This window comes from Poromitra crassiceps (genome assembly GCF_964638095.1).
Source record: "Poromitra crassiceps genome assembly, chromosome: 4".
NCBI lineage: Eukaryota > Metazoa > Chordata > Actinopteri > Beryciformes > Melamphaidae > Poromitra > Poromitra crassiceps.
The window spans coordinates 39,495,673-39,519,004 of NC_139626.1; the positions used below are offsets into that span (position 1 = coordinate 39,495,673).

At 46.6% G+C, this 23,332-nt stretch overlaps 1 protein-coding gene across 1 annotated transcript in view; it reads right to left on the bottom strand.

Moving 5' to 3' along the window:
• Positions 1-23,332, bottom strand: part of LOC310775772 (multiple PDZ domain protein-like) — a gene marked incomplete at both ends in the record, with an annotated part of 57,115 nt that overhangs the window by 30,254 nt on the left and 3,529 nt on the right. The window contains 17 exons of the mRNA XM_083635906.1: positions 71-341; positions 4,230-4,428; positions 8,500-8,611; positions 10,816-10,977; positions 11,606-11,815; positions 13,490-13,651; positions 13,814-13,999; positions 15,275-15,421; positions 15,624-15,703; positions 16,532-16,606; positions 17,095-17,305; positions 18,916-19,007; positions 21,488-21,590; positions 21,957-22,064; positions 22,326-22,409; positions 22,582-22,704; positions 23,213-23,281. Of these exons, the coding sequence (XP_083492032.1) occupies positions 71-341; positions 4,230-4,428; positions 8,500-8,611; positions 10,816-10,977; positions 11,606-11,815; positions 13,490-13,651; positions 13,814-13,999; positions 15,275-15,421; positions 15,624-15,703; positions 16,532-16,606; positions 17,095-17,305; positions 18,916-19,007; positions 21,488-21,590; positions 21,957-22,064; positions 22,326-22,409; positions 22,582-22,704; positions 23,213-23,281 (2,394 nt within the window). The remainder of the gene's footprint in view (positions 1-70; positions 342-4,229; positions 4,429-8,499; positions 8,612-10,815; positions 10,978-11,605; positions 11,816-13,489; positions 13,652-13,813; positions 14,000-15,274; positions 15,422-15,623; positions 15,704-16,531; positions 16,607-17,094; positions 17,306-18,915; positions 19,008-21,487; positions 21,591-21,956; positions 22,065-22,325; positions 22,410-22,581; positions 22,705-23,212; positions 23,282-23,332) is intronic.

Consider the following 23,332-nt stretch of genomic DNA (forward strand, 5'->3'; position numbering starts at 1 on the left):
GACCAGGGGATCTGACCGGACCAGGGGATCTGACCGGATCAGGGGATCTGACCGGACCAGGGCATCTGACCGGACCAGGGGATCTGACCGGACCAGGGGATCTGACCGGATCAGGGGATCTGACCGGACCAGGGGATCTGACCGGACCAGGGGATCTGGTCAGGGCCGGGCGAGGTTCTGGGGAAGATGTTGGGGGCGTGGGTGTGGTCCGGTCCAGACGAGTTTCTGGGGAAGGCGTTGGGGGGGTGGGTGAGGAAGAGTCCACTGTGATGGATGCCAGAGGAGGCAGGCCGAGGCGGGAGCGGTGCTCATCCACCTGGCGGGCTGGGACACAGGTAATACTGAGGAGAGGGGCAGGTAAGAAGAGGGGGGAGGGTGGGGGACCAGAAACAGTTGAAATATTAATGTGACTTTAGCTCATGTTGACATGGGGCAAACAAAATTGCACGACACGTAATGAAATGAATGGGTACTGTGACTGTCCATGCATATATTGTTCTATACGATACAATACAATACTTTATTGGCTCTCAAGGGGAGATTTGTTTTATATAAAGATGCTGTGTTAATGAAGCACATGGAAACTTGATGAATGAATAGGTTGGATGCATTATTACATTTTCGTAATTTTTTTAATTTGGATGAAATTCTGCCCAATGATCTGAGATGATTCGTTTTTGCTGGCGATCCGTCGTCCATTACATTACAGTACGATCAGCATTTTTTTGCTGTAACTATTACACTGCGTTCAAGTGCTGGTTGGAAGGTCCAACATCAAGGGGGTTTCTGAGCTCCCCGCCGCATAAGTTCGGAGAACCAGTCATCTGCTGTTGCAGGAATGAGCTTGGCTCGTTGTGTCTAGCTTTCACTGTATCAGGCGTGCCCATTACGGTCCTGTGAACTCATAACCTGGTGGCCACTTGACCTCCTGTAAAGTGTTGTGGAGAATCAGGCAGAGTCTGCTCCGTGGTTTGGTATCCTTCCTGGATCTGCCCGATACGGCACTTGGGAGAGCCTGACAGCTAGCGGCCCTTTAGGCCTCTGCCACTATTTGTTTGGCCGTTATTCTTCTGCGTTCTTCAAAGGTCTTCCACATCTCCTCGGCTGGGCTAAAAGGATCGAAGCTCTCGACATGTTTAGATGGAGTCGTTAAGAGAGTCGATCGAGACGATGCCATATTGCCGTCTGGATGGTTATGACATCATACGTCATCGCTCATCCCTGAAACGTTGCATCTGATGATGTCACTGGGAGGCACGCCGTTGGGAAAGAGCCAATTTCTCCATTGCACTCTTGGTGGTGGCAGATTGAATTCGGAGGTCTTCTGCGTTAAGCTGTTGTGACTGAGCCGTGCGGACAGCCTGTCTCGTCTCTACAGAGGTGGCTTGATGGTGACAAGCCCTCACCCTCCTACTGTATATCTGTCTTATTTTCACACTCATGCACTCCTGTTCCTTTTTCTGCAGTGCTGTTGGGGGGAGGCAATGTCTGCGTGCGCACGTGCGTGTGTGTGTGTGTGTGTGTGTGTGTGTGTGTGTGTGTGTGTATAAAACACTCTTTTATTCAGAAGCACACTGTTCAAGGTGAGATGAGTGATGAATTATTCAGGGATATTTCCCATAGCAGGATAAAGGTGTTTTTGGAGGTTAGACCATTTGAAAGTCTGTGTGTGTGTGTGTGTGTGTGTGTGTGTGTGTGTGTGTGTGTGTGTGTGTGTGAGAGTGTCTTTGTGCGTGCGCTGTGTGTTTCCGTGAGAGCGAGAGAGAGAGAGAGAGAGGGAGGTTGAGAAAGAGTGGGTGGTTCGCAGGGCAGTGGGGTGGCGGGTGGGGAGTGTTATACTTCTCCAGCCAGCCACACAAGCATTGCGAGTGAGAGAGAGTGTGAAACCATAACTGCTGATGTTAGAACAAGTCTTTAATTTGGGGGTGGGAGGGGGGTTGGGGGTCATTAAAGTTGTATCATCTAAGCTCATTTTTGTAGCGCCGCACACTCGACGGTGACTACGATGTCAAAAACAGTGCTAATGGAGATGTGTTGCGAGACGAGACGAGATGAGATGAGATGAGATGAGATGAGGGTTATTACAGGTGGTGATGATGCAGGAGAGATCATGTCTGTGGCTGCGGAGGGCCACATATATTGACCCATACTCACTCATAAGAGCAACACTGACCGCCAAGATCTGCTTGGGTGGATCTAGAAAATGTGAGGAGCATCCAATTACATTTTCAGTGGTGAACGTACCCCATTCTCTCACCCAGTGCACCCCCTTCTCTCACCCAGTGCACCCCCTTCTCTCACCCAGTGCACCCCCTTCTCTCACCCAGTGCACCCCCTTCTCTCACCCAGTGCACCCCCTTCTCTCACCCAGTGCACCCCCTTCTCTCACCCAGTGCACCCCCTTCTCTCACCCAGTGCACTCCCTTCTCTCACCCAGTGCACCCCCTTCTCTCACCCAGTGCACCCCCTTCTCTCACCCAGTGCACCCCATCCTCTCACCCAGTGCACCCCCTTCTCTCACCCAGTGCACCCCAGTGCACCCCCTTCTCTCACCCAGTGCACCCCCTTCTCTCACCCAGTGCACCCCAGTGCACCCCCTTCTCTCACCCAGTGCACCCCCTTCTCTCACCCAGTGCACCCCATCCTCTCACCCAGTGCACCCCCTACTCTCACCCAGTGCACCCCATCCTCTCACCCAGTGCACCCCCTTCTCTCATCCAGTGCACCCCATCGTCTCACCCAGCGCACCCCCTTCTCTCATCCAGTGCACCCCATCCTCTCACCCAGTGCACCCCCTTCTCTCACCCAGTGCACCCCATCCTCTCACCCAGTGCACCCCCTTCTCTCACCCAGTGCACCCCCTTCTCTCACCCAATGCACCCCATCCTCTCACCCAGTGCACCCCATCCTCTCACCCAGTGCAGCCCATTGTATCGCCTCGAGTGAAAACTCTTCTTCTACTTGTGTTTGCACTATGAGGCCGAAAACCACTAGCCTTATCATTTATGCTGCAAAATAAATGTCGCATGAAAATTATATGAGTTTGAGATTTTTGTTTTGTTTTGCTGCAAACAGTGCAGCAAGCCAGACTAAAGTTTCAGGCAGAGAAAGGATGCTTTCAATCCTGTTATTACCATCCAGAGCTGCTGGACCTGACACAGAGCTGCTGGACCTGACACAGAGCTGCTGGACCTGACACTGACAAATGGCAAGCTGTGGAAATTTGAAATTTGAAAGCATTTCAAATAAATAATTAACTCCGAACGGTTTAAAATGTGCCACATTATGTGAAAGAGTGCGTATCTTTATGTATATCTAACACATGAATTCATTACTTATTCATTTGAAGAAGTACTAAACGTTATTCAATATCTCTAAATTATGGAGGACCCTTCCTGTGAAGTGTTATCATCTTATCAGCTGATTACTTACATTGCCTCATGTTATGTTATCCTTTAACGGTTGATCATTTTGTAGGCATCACATTCCACAACTAACAGCTTCCACACGTCAATAGAGTGCCAAGGTCACGCCCTCTTCCGGGTTAGGCATAGGAACCAAGGGATTTTCCGCCATTCATTTTTCGATATAAAAATATAAATATAGATTAAAAAAAAAAAACTTTGTCAAACCAAGCAATTCAGCTATATTTAGAAGGAGAGACCAAATAACATTTCACTGGGACCAAAAAAAACAAAACAACTTTTTTTTTAGATGTAAAGTAAAGCAAAGCAGGTGTAACCAATAACATTAATGAGGGCCAAGCCCGGCTCCAGGATGAAGTGACTGAGGGGCCAGTTAAAAATTGTGAGGAGGCGATTTGAAAATGGCCATGCCAGTTTTTCCCTCGCCAAAATTTTGACAAACTAGCATGACATGGTTGGTAGCAATGGGTGAATTCTAGTTTCATATGTAGTAGCTTCACTCTAGCTTTAAAAATGAGCCCGCTGCAGCCTCTGAAAGACAGCAATGTCACGCTGCGAGGAGTAGAATAAGAGTTCAACTGAAAATACAACTGACTAGCCCCCCCCGTGGTGCCGGGCCTGATGGGCCCTGGCATTGGAACGCCGAAATGGAATGGAACCATAATTAATTAATGGTATTGGTTTCACCTGCCTTACTTCCTGCTTTACCACTTCAAAACGGTTGCTGTAAAAAGGGCCTATTGAGAAGAACAGAACTCTCCATTCATATTATGCAAAGCTGTTGCCCTGGGCCTGGCTCCTCACCTTATCTCTGGGCCTATGACAGAGTGTCTGCGCAGCATGGCCCTGGCCTTGGTGTTGGTCAGCTTGGAGGTGGACTCCCCGTTGATGGCCAGGATGGCGTCCCCCACCCCCAGCCTGCCATCCTGGCTAACACAGCCCCCCTGGACCACACTGCGCACCAGCATGCCTGAGCCGTCCTTGATAGCACTCACCGACATGCCTGCCAACACACCCACCCACACGCGCGCACGCGCACCCACACACACATACACACGCACGCACACACACACACACACACACACACACACACACACACACACACACACGCACACACACACACACACACACACACACACACACACGTGAGCGGAGGCTACTTTGAATCCATTCCAAACAGACAGACCGTTGCCCAAACAAACACATAATCAAGACAGACACCAGGCAGATTAGCAGCACACATGCTTGACATTTACAGAGCATAATCTTTCACCCTCTCTTTCACACACACACACACACACACACACACACACACACACACACACACACACACACACACACACACACACACACACACACACACACACACACACACACACACACACACACACACACACACACACACACACACACACACACGGGGCATAGGGCACAGGTGACTGGAGGTGTAACACATGCCAGTTGCACAAACACGTGACCTGACTTTGGCATTAGCAAATTGGACACAAGGCGGATTAGCCAAACACTTCATCAATGCAACCAGGCAGAAGCAGGTGAATCAGGCTATGCAGGCACGCATGCACGCACACACACACTGCAGGTAGAGCACATAGACTGTATAAAATATGGACGTCATCACAGCTCCTCAAAGGTGAAGCCAAAACATGTTGATCGCCCCCTTGTGGCTGGTCCCAGTATAGGTCACAAGTCCCACCCCTTCCATGTTAGCGGATGGGACATGAGCCAAAAAAGAAAAGAAAAAGAAAAGTACACGACAAATAAACTTTTCCCAAAGATGGTCTCTGTTATTTGAGGTGGTTCTTATCACGCTGATGGCTGATGTATGTTCAAGTGTTATTCTTTCTGATAAGTTTGTTTTTAGTGAGTTATTTGACAAGATATAAAAAAGGGCTGACCTTCGTCAGATGCGTCACGGCTGAGGGGGCTCAGCCCGATTCTACTGCGCAGACTCAGGGTCCCAAACGACGTCACACAAATAAGATGGCAGCTCGCAGAAACATGAGCAGCCCGTCACGTGAACCCACATTTCATTTGGTTCTGCGAGACTGTCTGGCCCCAAGGCCTGGGAGGGTGTTAAGCAGAGGCTGCAAAGCGGAAGAGCCAATCAGCGGCTGCGCTGTGATTGACAGCGCAAGTTGGCCAATCAGGAACGCCACCAAGGAAGGAAGAAAGGAACGCCACTAGCACTGCACTAACAAAACAATAATGGCCGCCTCCCTGCCTGTCCACCTCGAGGAGTCATGTCAGCGTTTGTCTAGTTTAAACAGCCATAAAGTGCAGTTATTGCAGAAATAGACTCAACAACAACAATTAAACAAGTACAGGAGTATCGCCGCAACCGCGGAGTTTCTCGGCGGAAAACATGTTTTTGCCATTCTCCCGAGTGGATTTGGGTTTGACTGGATCCGACGCTGATTGGCTGAAGGAGTTGTCTGTCAAGGCGACTACGCCCGCCCATGCTCCCGCCCCTGCTAAGGACTGGGTGAAGAGTTGGGGCCAGACCGTCACGCAGAACCTAATGAAATGTGAGTTGACGTGATGGGCTGGTTTACCAGGCTAGCATAGGGTTAGCCTGGTAGGAAGCGGGATGCATCGTCCAGATAATATGATACAGTCAAAGGTAGAGCAGAGCACAGTACATCAGGTAGTCTACACAGCACCACACATTATTGAAGCTTGCATACTGTACTGCTGTCTAACACACGCACAAACAACACTACGCACATCCACAACACTATGGTCGTACATAATTTGAAGCTGGTCAAAGAAATGACTTATTGTGCTTATTATTTTTGATCAAATAAATAGTTTATTGTTTTGTGCTGTTACATTAAAATTACAGTACAATCATAGTGCATGGGATACAGAACAGAACAGAGTAGAGAATAGAGATAGTTCAAAGACAATAGAGAAACGTTTGAGAAATTATGAAGAATGTCCACATTTTCACAGCTACACAAAAGTGTTAAAACACTAACACAACATCACTAAGTAATAATGTTTCCTATAATACACTCTGATGTAAAATAGTCATAATAATCTGTTTATGGTCAATTTATGGTGAATTTCCGATCCAATGTCCATGTGAATTGGTTAGCCATTTGTATAGAAATGGTCGGAATCAAGAAGAGAGGGTTCGACCTCACCAAACAAGTTTGTGCAATAGGTCCACACCATTCAAGACCACACAAAGACTTCTAAATAGACTGTTTATAACAATGTGATTTTAGACAAGGCAAGATAAAAAGACCTCAATTCAGTCCATCAAACATTTCCTTCCTTAATAAAAAAAAACATAAAGTCCTTAGGCTGGCTTTACACGGTGAAACTTTCACACAACTAGTTGCAGGTTGCAAATTACATGAAACATAATTTTCATGCACACAAAGCAATTCAAAAATAATCAAGTCTCATTCAACACAGTAGATTGTTTCACAAAAACAAGCCAGCTAGATGTTAATGTTTCATCTGTCATATTTTCTCTTTCCTTTTTTCTCTCTTGCTACAGTAGATTACAGCGTATCAAGTGGGAAGTGTCATTGTAACTTGCATCTTTGTATCTTATTTTGTATCGTTTTCTAGCTGGATAGGAAGAGAGCCATCAGTGCATTAATAGCCTGCTTATTGATATGCTGGAGGAAAAAATATGAGCTCAAAACGCTAACATCTGTGGGTGAAGCAAAAGAGAGACCAATGAATCATTTCACACTCTCTTCAAGGAGCTTCCTCCAATTTATTGCATTCTCCCAAAACAGACGTACCGACAGCAAACGTTAGCAGATTGTTCAAACATCTGTCATGTTAACGTTAATAAGCTAGCGGTAGCCACCAGCTAACCTCCATTTAAACAAACTTTGCCTACAGTAGCTCATGTTTGTTTGTTGACATGGCTCAGCTGTTAGACAAAATGGAAAATTTTAGCAACCTTGCGTGAAGTCTATGAGTATAACTTAATCTCCTTCTGAAGCATCCAGTAAGCTGTTGTCGAGTTGAAATCAATCAATGGAATCGGATGAATCAGTAGTTTGCCTGGGTCACGTTCGTTTGTTGACATCATCATCTGACAGGTTATCAGCGTTTTGATTGGCTATTGCATGAAACTGGTTTCACAAAGTTGAGAGTTTTGCAACTGTTGCAGCTGAGTTGCAGACAAGTTTCAAGTGTGGTGAAGAGGGCATTATACACCATGAAATTCAATTCCAACTTAGTTTCACCTCAGTTTCAACCAACGAAAGTTGCGTGAAGGTTTCACCGTGTAAAGCCAGCCTTACAGTACAAACCAACCATATACTGTATTTTAGCATGTATCGACTCCAAAACTAGGCCTACGCTCATGGCTATGTGGGTAGAGTTGTTCATGGTAACTAATGATAGAAAGAAGGTAAGGTAGCACTAAATAAATATTGTACTAACACTATTGTGCATAGAAATCCCACAAATTCAAGCCTTACAGATACAGACCATAACTCTGCCCATGTTGATCTAGCTTTAGCTACAAAATTCAAATAAAGTCGTTATTTAAAACACCAAAATTACACCAAATTCCACATGTGGATTTCCACAACACAATTACTTTAAATGTCTCACAGAGAAATCCTATTTAAAAAACAGACCAAAACCAAAGAATATAGTGCCATAGACTGTAGATTATTACCTTGATTGAATCTATCTCTCAAATAGAGCGTTTGTTCCCTTATACATTGCATAGTGCCCTTAGATGAAAGTGCAGAAACACCCTGTTGCATCATCATCATTACCCTCTGTGCCCTCCCCCACCACACAGACACACACACACACACACACACACACACACACACACGCACACACACACACACGCACACACACACACACACAGACACACACACGCACACACACGCACACGCACACGCACACTAAACTTCCTTCTCTCTCTCTCAGGTATGACAAGCACATCTCTCCTCTTCAGGGCAGTCGTCGTCACGCAACGCCTATTACCGCCATTATCGCCACGCCAACGATGTACAGTACACACACCAAGACAGCAGCAGCACCACGAGAAAGACGGACAACATACCAAGGCTACGGTTGCCCCGGACAACAGTGACGGTCCTCTCCAGGCCGGTGCGGGGGGACGGCTGCTTATCGCCGTCGTCCATGATGCCGAAGCGCTGACGCAGCGGCTTCTGCTGACACAGAGGGGAAGAGAGAGGGGGCGCGTGAATCAGATGAAGGCGGAGTGATGAATCGACAAGAGGAGTGTGATGGTTGAAACATGTCCTGGTACACACACACACACACACACACACAGCGTGGAATTAATGGTGTGGCTTCTGGCAATGTAATCCATAATACTGTAGGAGGCGCTGTAAAAGTGACCCGATGCCAAAACCAACATAAAGAAGTAGTTTGGTGCTTCATTCTTCTCTTGTTGTCGTAATGAATAACAGACGCGAGAGTGGACTCAAACAATTTGCGAAGTCTCTATCTTGGGACCCAAAAGATACATGTTGTCCCAGACTCACAAAAGAAAACATACGGTAATGAGTTGCCATGACGACCAGCTGGAGACCCACCCCCCACGGGTCCGTGACCCAAATTGGGTCCCGACCCATAGTTTGGGAAACACTGCTCTGGGGTGAAGGCCTTTGGAATGATTGGGAGATGTGACACATGAAAAGAGGTAGTACTGTACTTTGGTACCCACGGGGCATGGTGGAATGAGGTAGTACTGCACTTTGGTCCCACGGGGCATGGTGGAATGAGGTAGTACTGCACTTTGGTCCCACGGGGCATGGTGGAATGAGGTAGTACTGCACTTTGGTCCACGGGGCATGGTGGAAAGAGGTAGTACTGTACTTTGGTCCCACGGGGCATGGTGGAATGAGGTAGTACTGTACTTTGGTCCCACAGGGCATGGTGGAAAGAAAAAGGCCAACGAGGAGAACTTCTTTGAACTTTCACAGACAAGTACAAACAGTTCTGAGGCTGCCTTTGCAACAAGCAGCATCCTGTAATAAGAATGCAAAGAGTGTGTGTGTGTGTGTGTGTGTGTGTGTGTGTGTGAATGAGGTAATTAGGGATGACTAAATGGGCAAAAATGGCTAATCAGTGGCCAAAATGCCTCTACACAGGTTCAGCACCATGGAGAGCTCCAGAGGGGAGGAGCCCACAGGGGAGCGGAGTTGTAATCAGCCAGTGATCTCTGGAGCAGCACACAGGTGAACAGAGTTGTAATTGTATCTCACTGTACTTTGCTTTCAACAGGTGCTTTAATTACATCTATGGACGGGCATTGCAAATTAGCCTCGGGCTATACAGTGAATGGCTGTGGTAAAGGAGTCAGGACATCAGATGTTTTTGGTAAACATATGTACACGTATCTGTCCTTACACAAATAAACAAGTGAATGAATCAGCCAGTGAAGTGGCCTATGGAAACACAGGGGACGGGTATTCTGCTATAGGCTTAAATGAAAACACTCTGTGTGTGTGTGTTTACGTGAGCTATTGAGTTAACCGCGTGCCCGTACGCTAGAGCGTGTGCCGGTGTACAGTAGAGCACGCACTAAGCTCTTTTGTCGGCAATTAAGCCAACGCCAGAACAAAAGCCTCGCCTCAATGGGAGTGACTGGAGGCCTTGAGTCACAATGGAGGAACAAGTCATTGACACTGAGCACTTTCTCTATACCTGACCCAGTGATACTGATACAGCAGGCCCTAAGCTCTGCGCCATAGAATGTGAATGAACAGAAAGGACTTCTTCCTTGTGCGTCACCGTAATCTCCTTTAGTGCAGCTGAAATAGCCACTACAGACGCTGAGTTAGAGTTGCATGGTCGGTCGTGACATGTGTGGACAGCCTGCCAGATTCAGAAACGTCTGCTGCAGTCGCCTGCCTGCCACTGGAAAGTTGTGCGGTAATGAATCGGCGTGCTGAGTCGCATGTATTTCCAGGTTTATTGCAAGATTAGAGAACAAACAACGGCGGCCTTGTTAAATGTATGGACCGGATTACCCCTTTTAAACTGTGGATTTGGATGAGAATCGAATGTCAGCTCTATTCATTCACGTTCTATGTCCTCCACAGTATACTGTACACAGGCAACTGGTAAACAAACCATTTGCATACTGTAAGTGATGATATTGATTCAATGTGTTTAAAATGAGTTGTGTCCTGTTTAAACAATATTACAGTGTGGCACAACATCTCGAAATCTGGTGTAGGCGTATTTGCCAAGAACCTACAAAGAGACACACAATGTCCTTTACTGTCCTGTGGAACCAATTCATCATATTCTTCCAACCACAGAGGCCTAAAGGCAAGCGGCTAACATGTAATATGTATTTATTTATTTGCTATCGATCATGTTCATTTGGCGTTGTGCGACATACCGTTACAGTGTAGCACGGCTGGCTGACGGCGTTCTCCTCAGAGTCGCAGGTGTTGGTGTTAGCGTTAGCCTCGGCTAGTAGGCTGACCCGAGTGTGGCTATCAGTGTCATCGCAGGACGCCCGCGTGCTCCTCTCAGAGATGGGGCCACCGCACAGCTCCGGCTGGAAACGCAGGGATCCAAAGTCGAAAAGTAAGTTTGAACAAAATAAGCCAAGGAAAGAAAGAAAAAGAGTCTGTTTTTGTAGGCGGTTTCTTCGCAGCTGAGTGAATGGGAATGGAAGCAAACAGGCTAAAGCAGGTGAGTGTAAATGAGACACCCTCTCCTGCTCTCTGGTTCTCTCTCCTTCTGGAGTGCGCTCGAGCATTGTGTTCAGCTCTCAGCCGCATTAAACATTCACATGCCCTGTAACTGGATGCTCTGGGCTTCGTTACTAAGCCACAGTCCACAACAAAAGGGAGAAGAAAAACTCTACTCAAGAAAAAGAAAAAAAAAATACTTTGAAGTAATTCTCTGGCATGGCTGTGGGAATACATTTATTTTTTTATTGTAAAATATCACTTTGTTAAGGATTTCATGAAATGGTCAAAGTAATTTATATCCCACCCTGGGAGTATCTATGGACACAGTTGTACCCAAATACAGCCCATACTTACGAATACGTTTTAGATCACATTTTTACACATTTTGTGTTTTTTTTTTTACGATAAAAAGAAAGTTTTGTGCCTCATAAATTAATCATTATTTACTTAATGCAGGACGTTTCACACAAAAATCGCTATTTTACATACCGGTAGTGGTTTGGCAACGCCGATGCGGACGGGGCCACAGAAGGTGGACTTCAGCACCTGCACGGCATAGTCCAGGCTGGAGCCCTCCAGGTCAGTGTCATTAACAAACAGCAGTCTGTCACCGGGAAGCAGGCGGCCATCTTGGTCCGCTACACCTCCAGGTACCAACGAGCGGATTACCAGGACCGCCTTAGTGGCATCCTCCGGATCCTGGATTTAGATAGAAGGATGGAAATGATTATTAGATGGATTGGTTGAGTGTGTGGACAGCTCAATGGCTCCATCAAAGGTAAACAGGGTAAAACAGAGTCAAGATAGGGGGATAATGAATGAAAAGTAGAGACAAAACGTATGGACGGTTTTCACAGAATTGTCAGTCCTGCTCTGCTTCTTCCCCCCCCCCCCCCCTGTCCATAGCAAACACTGCAACAGGAAGCGAGCTGGGGTTGAATTTAGAATGTTTTTGTTGTCAAGTTAAAACCGTCTATTAGGAAGGTTGATAGGAAGTGGAGAAAAGCACCAGTGTAATGAAATTGTTATTAACCATAGAAAAGGCAATGAATTTTGGGGGGTGTAAGAGAAGGCCAACCAGCCGTCAAATAAAGGTTAAATACGATTAGAACTTTTCCTTGCATGCTTTTGAAAACCATAACACTGAAACCATGTATATCCAAAAAAGCTATTTTTCACAAGGAAGAAAAAACATTCACATTTGAACATAGTGTAATAGTGATAACAACATTAATAACCAGTATTATAAAACGGCTCTCTCAAATCAAGCAATCTGATTGGTTCACAGCCATTGTATAATTCCAGTAACCGAGTTCAATAACCCATGGCCATGGGTTATTGGTTGCCATGGCAACTCTCTTACTAAGAGAGTAATAATAAGGCTTACCTCAAATGACAACGTAGAAAAAAAAATGGCGGAGACAGCTGTCAGATCCTTGTGAATCGATCTTCGCTTATAACTTTACTAATACTTCGCAGAAAATGATGTTTTGTACAAGAATAGATGCGGGCTAATGTCTTCTTTGCAAAAGAAAGGCTGTTAACCCCGCATTTAACCCCGTAACGTTAGTTGGTGTCGGGCAAGCGCTGAGAATGCAACGCTGCGCTCGAGCTGCCTGGGTTTCCAGAAAGCTCTCAGCTACTCAGCAAGCGCCAGGATTGGCCAATGTCAACTTCAGTCTCCAGAACGATCCAATCAAATCACCCGCATGCTTTTGCCGTCCCGCCTTACAGTAGTGTTTCAACTGACTCTATCAGAATGACATGCCAGTCGGAGTCGGACTTATAGTATTATTATTATTATTATATTATCATACTTGGAAACCGTTTTATAAAAGCAATATAGCACTCGAGCTGCGTGTGTTGTGGAATATATCCCCCTGATCAGCAGTTATCCCACTCGGCCTGCGGCCTCGTGGGATAACAGCTGATCAGGGGGATATATTCTTCACAACACACTGGCTCTCATGCTATATTGCTTAAATATAACATCTTTCGCTGGTCCAAAGTACCTGAAACTTTCACAGGTTACTTTTGGGTGCCCACTAAATCCATTTATGAAATAAAACAAAAATGGCCAAATGTGGAGATAGACACATGTAGCAATTGGAGCAATGCAGATAGATGGACATTTCTCACGTTTGGATTCTCCCATCCAAAACAGCCAAATGACGGCGCTCAACCTTTTTAGCGCTGACAATTTGCCACTCGCATACCCACAGAACTCATGTCATTACAGACCCCGCTCTTTTCACCCAGAAATCCACCCTAGAGAAGAAGCCCAGCCCACCTCCCCGTCTCCCCCGCCACTGTTATTCTTAGACTGCAGCCTATACTATTTGTGGCAAAGCTCAGGGGCAGCATGTCTCTGACCTGGTAGTCCAGGATGCTGAAGCCCAGCCCCGACTCTCCCTTCTCCAGCTCGACCACCTGGGCGTCTCTCTCCCACATGGCCAGAGGGGGCGACATGGGGGGCACGCCACGCTTGGTGATGTCCTCAGCCGTAGGGCAGGGAATAACACAGCCCTGGTCCAACTGGGATGAGCACAAGCGGAGAGGGGGGGGGGAGAGAGGGAGAGAGAGAGAGAGAGAGAGGGCACAGGAAATGGTTTATTGTTTATGTTAATTTTTTATGATATAATGTTGACAGAGAGAAATTGAACACTGTTGGGTAATCCATCCAATCCACCCACCCACCTTGTCGTTGAACTCGGCCAGCAGTTCTCTCAGGGTGAGTCGGACATCGTGGTCATCTTCCTCATCGCTGTCGTGAAGTGCCGGTGGTACGATTCGAGAGCACACCACACACGCGCGCATCGGCAGCTCCTTCAGAATGCTAACCACGTCCTTGTGTGTCTCTCCAGTGAGAGGCATCCCATTCATCTGCCAGGGAAGACATTCAGTATTGATTGATTGATTGTATTATGGATATAAAAGACAACAAAATCCAAGGGATAAACATGTAAAAGTGTGAACACTCATTTCCAACATGATAGCCCTGATGCTCAGTGATTGGCTGAGTAGCCCTGATGCTCAGTGATTGGCTGAGTAGCCCTGATGCTCAGTGATTGGCTGAGTGAGTCACAATCATAGTTGGTGGAAAGAAATATCTGATCAATGCACATAACTGTTAGCTGCGTCACTGTCTGTGACTCTGTGTACATGACTAAAATCTTCGTGTTTGCCTGGTATTGGCTTTTCAGTGATGTTAAGGATGTTTTTTGGGGCGTATACCATTTGCTGTGGCCGTGGCCACCGGTGAGCTGGTTGTGGGCCAGAGCGATGTATAACGAGTCGCAACATCTCCACTCACTCCAGTGGACCAGTTTTTTTTACATTGCAAAAGGAACCTTTGGCAAAAAGGAGCTTTTGGGAAGTAAGGTTCTGGATTAAGGAGCTGTGTCGACTTGCAGCAGAATGGACCGCTTGTGATGTACTTTGAAAGGGTCAGACGTTTAAAGAATCAAATTCTATATTATCAGCTTTATTTTATGCATTGCACGAGCCCCGTTCCTGGATCCACATTTTGGACCTCCCGTCGTCGCCACTCTCAATACTACATAGCTCTGGCTGTGGCTATCAAGGACAGGCTAGTGGCCACAGCATAGGGAAGTCACAGCAACAATGCAGAAAGTAGACAGACAAGAAAGTAAGACAATAAAGTAGAATGAGGCTAAATGTGGAGCAGCTAAGGCTCGTTTAAAAACACAGCTGAACATCGGCAGTGCTTTTCCACGCTGGCGCCATTGGAAGGAGATGAAAGCAGGCAATGCAGACAATGGCTTGTCACTCCTACGCAGGATACATCCTAGGGTTTTTCTATACTGTATAGCAAGCTGCTAGAGTTCCCAGAGGTCCCAGAGTTCCTCAGACTGCTCATCAATATGAGTGACAGGTGTGAGGGGGGCGTGAACTTGCCCCACTGAGGGGGAGGAGGGCAAGGACCGCGATACACTTTGCTGCCTCAGGGAGAAAAATAAAAAATTGCATACTGTAGCTTTTAATAATATTGCTGTGTGAAGTGAATATCAGTACTAGCATTATATTGCCAGACGTTTTAATCATTATTATGTAATTATGATGCTTTCATGATCTGATATCTCGATCAAATGACTAAATGATGAACGGCTGGCCGGAGGGATCGATTTGGTGGGTCACCTCCAGGATCTGGTCTCCGGGGAACATCTTGCCGCTCTGGCCGACGGGACCCTCGGGTAAGACGGAGCACAGGTAGTGGCGTCCCGCGAGAGCCTCCAGACTGATGCCCAGACCACTGGTCTCACTGAAGCGCACCAGCTGACACACCTGCAGGGGGCAGGGAGGAGTCAGTGTAGGTAGTAACTGGAATTCTTTTAAGTCATATTGTACATTGTAAAAATAAAAAGGGGCATTGGGATACATTACAGTACTATGTTACTATGCATACATGTCATGTTTTGAGCTTTTGTTTTGATTCTTTATGTTATGCTTTGACACATTGCAGCCGAAAACACGATAGGAGACATACAACAACTTCATATCTGGACCCGACCACTTGCTGCCACCACCTCGTCAAGTCCTCCTCCTCAGCCCGTGTCAGTGTCACTCCTGTAACATGTAGCACACACACACGCACACACACAGTGAGTGCCATATCACATGCCTCAACACCTACACCTACACACACACTCACAAATGCACTCCTGCACACTCAAAAGACATATACTCATGCATACAGACGTGTGCTTGTGCACGCGCGCACGCACGCACGCACACACACACACACACACACACACACACACACACACACACACACACACACACACACACACACACACAGCACCCCCATTCACATGACTCCTAGTCTTAGAGATGATTCAATCAATAAAGAATAGGATCCCACATAAAACATGGCCTCAGCTGTTTTAGAGAGAGAAGACACTATTTTTCCTTCTGGCAAAGCAGGATGTCAACACACAATCACCCAGACACACACACACACCCACACACACACACACACACACACCCACCCACGCACGCACGCACACACACACACACACACACACACACACACACACACCCACCCACCCACCCCCCCCCACACACACACACACACACACACCATCTTATGAGTATTTCTTGGCAAACTGCTCATCTATCAAAGCCGTGCAGTAATCACGACTCATTTGGTGGTGCTCTCTAATCAAGCCCAAAAGTCCTTGTGTAAATAAAGGCGTCCATGCAGGCGGCTGAGAGACAGATCATCTGGAAGGAGCTGAATGACTTGGATAAACACATGACTGCACAGCACTATAAATAGAGCGCCATCAAGGAGCATGCTTCACTGCCACATCGCTGTGCGCTGTGAGCCCAATCAGCCAATCAGAGTCGGCCCCAGGATCCAGACTGCAGTGCAGTGTGGGAAGGCCAGGTTACCATTTCTGGAATCGTGTCGGGGTCGTCTGCTGGCGTACGCTGCCCGCCTGGAGAGCTCGCGCAGAGAGAGGATTTCTGTGTGAACACACGCGCGCACACACGCGCACACACACACACACACACACACACACACACACACACACACACACACACACACAAACCTAAGTAACAAAAATGATTAACTGTACAATTTCCCTGCAAGCATTTGACGGATGCCGACGTTTAGAAGGAGCCAAATCTCAACATCAGCCCAAACAGGCACAAATATGTCACAGTAAAAAAAAATACCATTACTGTAAACCATCTTTGGAAGCTGCTTTGAACTGATATCAGAAATAAATTTTAGGCCCTGATTTCCCAAAACAATTCAAGTAGCAGCTATGGACGAATAGATGTTTCAACTTTCATTACAGCACTTTTTCTTCTTCTTTTACAGTTTTCAACGTCAGTAGCTAACAGGCCGTCTCCATGTCAACATGTTTACTACAAGTCCAATCCACTAGTAGCACCACTGAGCCAATAAGCTGCCCCCTCTCTCAGCAGCACCCTGCACTGCAGTGTACCTGTCTCCTGGCTCTTGTGGCCCACCCTGTAGGGGGCGCCCTCGTGGAAGCTGTGGGAGTGTAGGAGGGGCTGCAGCGGCGGGGCGGGGGGCAGTAATGGGCTCAGATGGACGGGCTTCCGCAGCAACCTCAGTCTGACCAGGGGGCCCGTTCTCCTCAGCACCTCCATGGCTCGCTGCTCACTACAGCCCTGCAGGCTCACCCCATCCACCTGGTGGTGGTGGGGATGAAGATGTAGGTATGATGGAGATAGATGTGTGGGTGTACGAGTGAGGGAAAGATGAGAGGGGGTGGACGGAACGTGCAAGGTGACATGAGGGAAGGGAGGTTGGATGAGAAGTGGAGAGGAAGGAGGGAAGGTGGGTGGAGTAATAATACTTCATTACAGTACTTCAGTATTTTTGGGAGTATCTGTACTTTACTTGAGTATTCTTGTCAACTTTCACTTTTAGTCCCCTAATGTTACATTTCCCAAATAAAATGTATAATTGTACTCCAATAGATGAATTCCCCCACCTAAACATCTTTGTTACTCGTTACTACAAAATATTAAATCGAAAGTAAGCAGGTTTGGCGAATCAGTGGTCCTAGCTTGCAAGTTATGTTAATGACGATCCACACTCCATTCCAGTTGGTGGCAGTAATGCACCATAACATTGTTTGCCAAAGGCTATAAAACTCAAGAAGAAAAATATTTCCACTCAAGTCCAGGCATGACAGATGGACATGACGAATCGACGATGACTGCTTGGTTTTGTTATAATTAACAGCATTACTTGTACTTTTACTTACAATACTCAAGTACATTTAAAGCAGCTACGAGCAATTTTCGATTGTTATTAAACAGTCTAAATTTAATATCGATGCATCACATCTTACCTCTAATAGTAGACGAGACCAACGCCGAGTAGTCTCGCTTGAACCCTGAGTGAATCGGCCAGTGTTGTCTTGACAATTAGTCTGTCTGCGGCCGGGGCAGATCAGGAAGTGAAATGAAAAGGTTTGCGGCAGCCACTTCGGCCATAACCACAAAATAACAAAATTACTTCCAAACAAACTGTTAGAATATAACGAGAGATGTTCGCGAGAGTAGCAAGCCCCTCCATGGCGTTCTCCGTGTTTATGGTCTGTTGCTAGGCAGAGCGAAACGGTTGAAGGCAGGCAGCTGCCGTAAACCGTTTCGTTTCACTTCCGGGTTTATCCGGCCTGTAGACAGGCACAGACTCTATATAATCATCAAGAGAGCAATCTCCAATTCACACGGCTTTGGCTCAGCTACGATTATAGGTAAGATGTGATGCATCAATATTATAATTATACTGTTTAATAACAATCGGAAAATCTTGCTCGTAGCTGCTTTAATATAAGAAAATTACTTGTCATACTTAAGTAGAGTAAATATCAGACACCTTAAGTAATATTCTAATATGTGACTTTAACTTCTACCAAAGTCATTTTCTTTTACTCAAGCGTAGCTTTCAGGTACTTCAACCACCGCTGGTGGAGGTAAACAAAACGGGACAGAGAGGAAAGAGAGATCAATAAACAATAAACAATAAAAAAAGAGCGAGAAGGAATGCATAGGTAGAGAAAGACGAGATGGATGGAGGTAAAAGGGAAAAAAATAACTAGAAGAATTCCCCTTCATCAGCTAAAAAAATACCCTAATTGGTGTGGATGAAACTACTACAAGTTGCAAACGGTGCAGATTTTGGGATATTGAAATCGTTAAGATTCAGCAGAGAAAACATTTCTGAGACAACAAGGGTATTTTTCTTCAGAGGATAAAGAAATAATCTCGTGTGTTTTGGACGAACTCACGGATAGGATTGTGTCTCCGATGTGGATGCGCTCGTCTTGATCCACGGTGCTGCCTTTCACTATGCTCCTCACTATCACACCAGCACTGTAGGCTGAGGAAAGGGGAGGAGTCAGGTTACAGAAAGCGTGCTCCTCACTATCACACCAGCACTGTAGGCTGAGGAAAGGGGTGGAGTCAGGTTACAGAAAGCGTGCTCTTCACTATCACACCAGCACTGTAGGTTGAGGAAAGGGGCGGAGTCAGGTTACAGAAAGCGTGCTCTTCACTATCACACCAGCTCTGTAGGCTGAGGAAAGGGGAGGAGTCAGGTTACAGAAAGCATGCTCTTCACTATCACACCAGCACTGTAGGTTGAGGAAAGGGGCGGAGTCAGGTTACAGAAAGCGTGCTCCTCACTATCACACCGGGGCCCCGTTCCAATACCCATACTTGTACTTCTTTCTTGTAGTATGTACTGCCGCTGCCCTCACAAAGTATGGATTGTAGTGTGCAGCATGCATGCAAAATGCATACTATTGGGACACACTACATCTGTCGTCACGTGAGCTTCCTGAACTCCGACCTCTTGCTCACTTCCGCCGACGTCCGCAGCGCCACATTTTTTTTTTTTTTCAATAAACAAAGTCTGGCAGTAACAAACAGTACATTATACAAAAAATTCAGACTAAACATTTACAAAATTGGAACAGACAATCAAATAAACAAAATAAAATAAAGCAAAAACATTAAGTCAGAGATCTAAACAGGAATCAAGATATGCATGTTTTGGTACACACCATGCTTGTTTGGTTTTAACATATTTCAAGGCTTTCTTAAAGTTAATTATCTCATTCATGAACACGCAGCTCAGTCAGTGCGACGTAACTCCAGTAGGTGGCGGTAATGCACAAAAAGTTGTTTGCCAACCGCCATAAAACATTAGAAGAAAAAGAAGACATAACTTCCTGCTGCGCAAAGGATTGTGGGGAAGTTTGGCTGAAGCAGCATGCATCGATGCATACTTCGAAATAGGAGCTGATGTAGTACAACATCCTGGTACTCTTGGCATACTGCATCTGACATACTATGTATTGGGACATACTAAATCTTTTTTTGCCTACTAAATAGTATGGAAGTATGGGTATTGGAACGGGGCCCAGCACTGTAGGCTGAGGAAAGGGGAGGAGTCAGGTTACAGAAAGCGTGCTCTTCACTATCACACCAGCACTGTAGGTTGAGGAAAGGGGCGGAGTCAGGTTACAGAAAGCGTGCTCTTCACTATCACACCAGCACTGTAGGCTGAAGAAAGGGGCGGAGTCAGGTTACAGAAAGCATGCTCCTCACTATCACACCAGCTCTGTAGGCTGAGGAAAGGGGAGGAGTCAGGTTACAGGAAGCGTGCTCTTCACTATCACACCAGCTCTGTAGGCTGAGGAAAGGGGAGGAGTCAGGTTACAGGAAGCGTGCTCTTCACTATCACACCAGCACTGTAGGTTGAGGAAAGGGGCGGAGTCAGGTTACAGGAAGCGTGCTCTTCACTATCACACCAGCTCTGTAGGCTGAGGAAAGGGGAGGAGTCAGGTTACAGAAAGCGTGCTCCTCACTATCACACCAGCTCTGTAGGCTGAGGAAAGGGGAGGAGTCAGGTTACAGGAAGCGTGCTCTTCACTATCACACCAGCACTGTAGGTTGAGGAAAGGGGCGGAGTCAGGTTACAGAAAGCGTGCTCTTCACTATCACACCAGCACTGTAGGCTGAAGAAAGGGGCGGAGTCAGGTTACAGAAAGCATGCTCCTCACTATCACACCAGCACTGTAGGCTGAGGAAAGGGGTGGAGTCAGGTTACAGAAAGCATGCTCCTCACTATCACACCAGCTCTGTAGGCTGAGGAAAGGGGAGGAGTCAGGTTACAGAAAGCGTGCTCTTCACTATCACACCAGCACTGTAGGCTGAGGAAAGGGGAGGAGTCAGGTTACAGAAAGCGTGCTCTTCACTATCACACCAGCACTGTAGGCTGAGGAAAGGGGAGGAGTCAGGTTACAGAAAGCGTGCTCTTCACTATCACACCAGCACTGTGGGCTGAGGAAAGGGGAGGAGTCAGGTTACAGAAAGCGTGCTCTTCACTATCACACCAGCACTGTAGGCTGAGGAAAGGGGAGGAGTCAGGTTACAGAAAGCGTGCTCTTCACTATCACACCAGCACTGTAGACTGAGGAAAGGGGAGGAGTCAGGTTACAGAAAGCGTGCTCTTCACTATCACACCAGCACTGTAGGCTGAAGAAAGGGGAGGAGTCAGGTTACAGAAAGTGTGCTCCTCACTATCACACCAGCTCTGTAGGCTGAGGAAAGGGGAGGAGTCAGGTTACAGAAAGCATGCTCCTCACTATCACACCAGCACTGTAGGCTGAGGAAAGGGGCGGAGTCAGGTTACAGAAAACAATATGAACAAGAGGGACAGTTAACGTCGCTCGTTTAATGTCTAAGGTCACAGGTGATAACTGGCGGTCATCCATAGGTGAACATTATTGACAATTTATTTTTTATTTTTGGTTGTTTCCATAAATAAGTTAACAACTTTAGAGGAGATATTACCTGCGTTTAGATCACCTATGTAGCTAGTGATGGTGAATCCCAGGCCCTGTGTATTTTTTGTGAACTGCACACTGAATTCATAGTCATCATCCAAGTCATTGAGCTGGAAAGAAGCACACATGAGTACTGCATCACACACATATAATATCCTTAGTAGCAAGTTCATTTACAAAAAAGTTAGCATTTGACTGTAGCTAGCTACACGATATTCTTTACACGCACGCACAACACAACACGGGTCCACAAATGATATTAAAATGACAGGCAATTAAATCTAATGAGTTAGACAATTCATGGGCACCTAAGGGTACACATAGCACCTTCTCCTCCACACAGCCAGGCAAACACACACACACACACACACACACACAGTTATTGTATGCTGCTGCCCCACTGGAAATTTCTCGCTAGGGGTGGACTCTTGGGTTGATGAGAAGGGGAGTTTGGACACACAACCTCCTCCACACACCTGGCTGTCCACACTGTCCTGACTGGGGACAGACGAGGAGAGTTGGTCGTCCTTGGTAACATCCCTGGCGATGAGCAGTTTCACCTTGCTACCAGCGTTTCGCAGCACCTGGACCAGGTGGTTGTTTGTGAAAGGATGAAAAGTGATCGCATTGGGGGAAAACACAAAGAAAAACTCTAAAGAGGCAGCTGCCCTGGAAAGCCTTGGCATATGGCACAGAAACACAGACTGACTCAGATTGCTAAGTCAGATCTACCCGTTTTATGACACAAATTATGAAAAGCGTCCTCATTATAGATTTCAGGGAAGAGCATTAGGAAAAACAGCGCGTCGTCCACGTTGGTAAATCGTCACAAATGGACACCTCACCTGTGCCACCTGCTCGCTGTTCATGCCCACCAGGTCTGTGTCTCCGATGTGCAGGATCTGGTCCCCGCTACGCAGACGCTTGTCCTGGGATGCCCCACCACAACAAACACACATAAAGCAATCAACCGATTCTAACTCTGGTTTTAATCCAGACAATGATTCAATGTCAATGAAGATATGTTGTTTGTTCTAATATTTCATTTCTTGTCTGGCTGTTTAATGATTGGTTAACGGATGGATTGGCAGGTGAATTTACCCGTCCGGCAGCTCCTCCAGGAAGGATGGTTTTGACCATGACTCCGGTGCTCCTCCCCCCTATGATACCGAAGCCCAGGCCCTTCCCATCATTGATCAGCTCTATCATCTCCACATGACGCCTCTAACAGGGCAGAAGTAAGAGAGAATTCGTGAGAGACAGTTGACCTCTTTACTATTTACTGGTCAAATACAAAAACATGCTCGATGTAATTTGTGTTTCACCAAATACACAGACACACATTCCTCCAATCTACAGTGATACTAGAACGACCGCACCGCGGATATATGCCTCCGCCAACAAGTGAGGAGTCGACATCCATGTCTGTCCAGACGTTTGAGCCAAATGTGAAGAAATTCTGTCAAGGTGTTACTGAGATATGGCGTTACCGAGCTTGGAAATGGCGTTCGTGAGGTCACAGTGACCTTGACCTTTGAGCACCAAAATGTAATCAGTTCATCCTTGAGTCCAAGTGGACGCTTTCGTGAAGTCACAGTGACCTTAACCTTTGTGCTTTGACCACCAAAATCTAATCGAGAGGTCACAGGATGCACGGACGGACGGACAACCCGAATCCATAATCCTGGCTATCGCCGGCGGAGGCATAAAAACACCGGACATGTGAGCTTACCTCATGGGCAATAGCAGACAGGTTTCTCCCCAACGACAGCGTTCGGGACATTCGAGGAGGAGTGCAGTACTAAAAACATACAAAATATAGTGATATATAAGATATATATATAAGTGATGA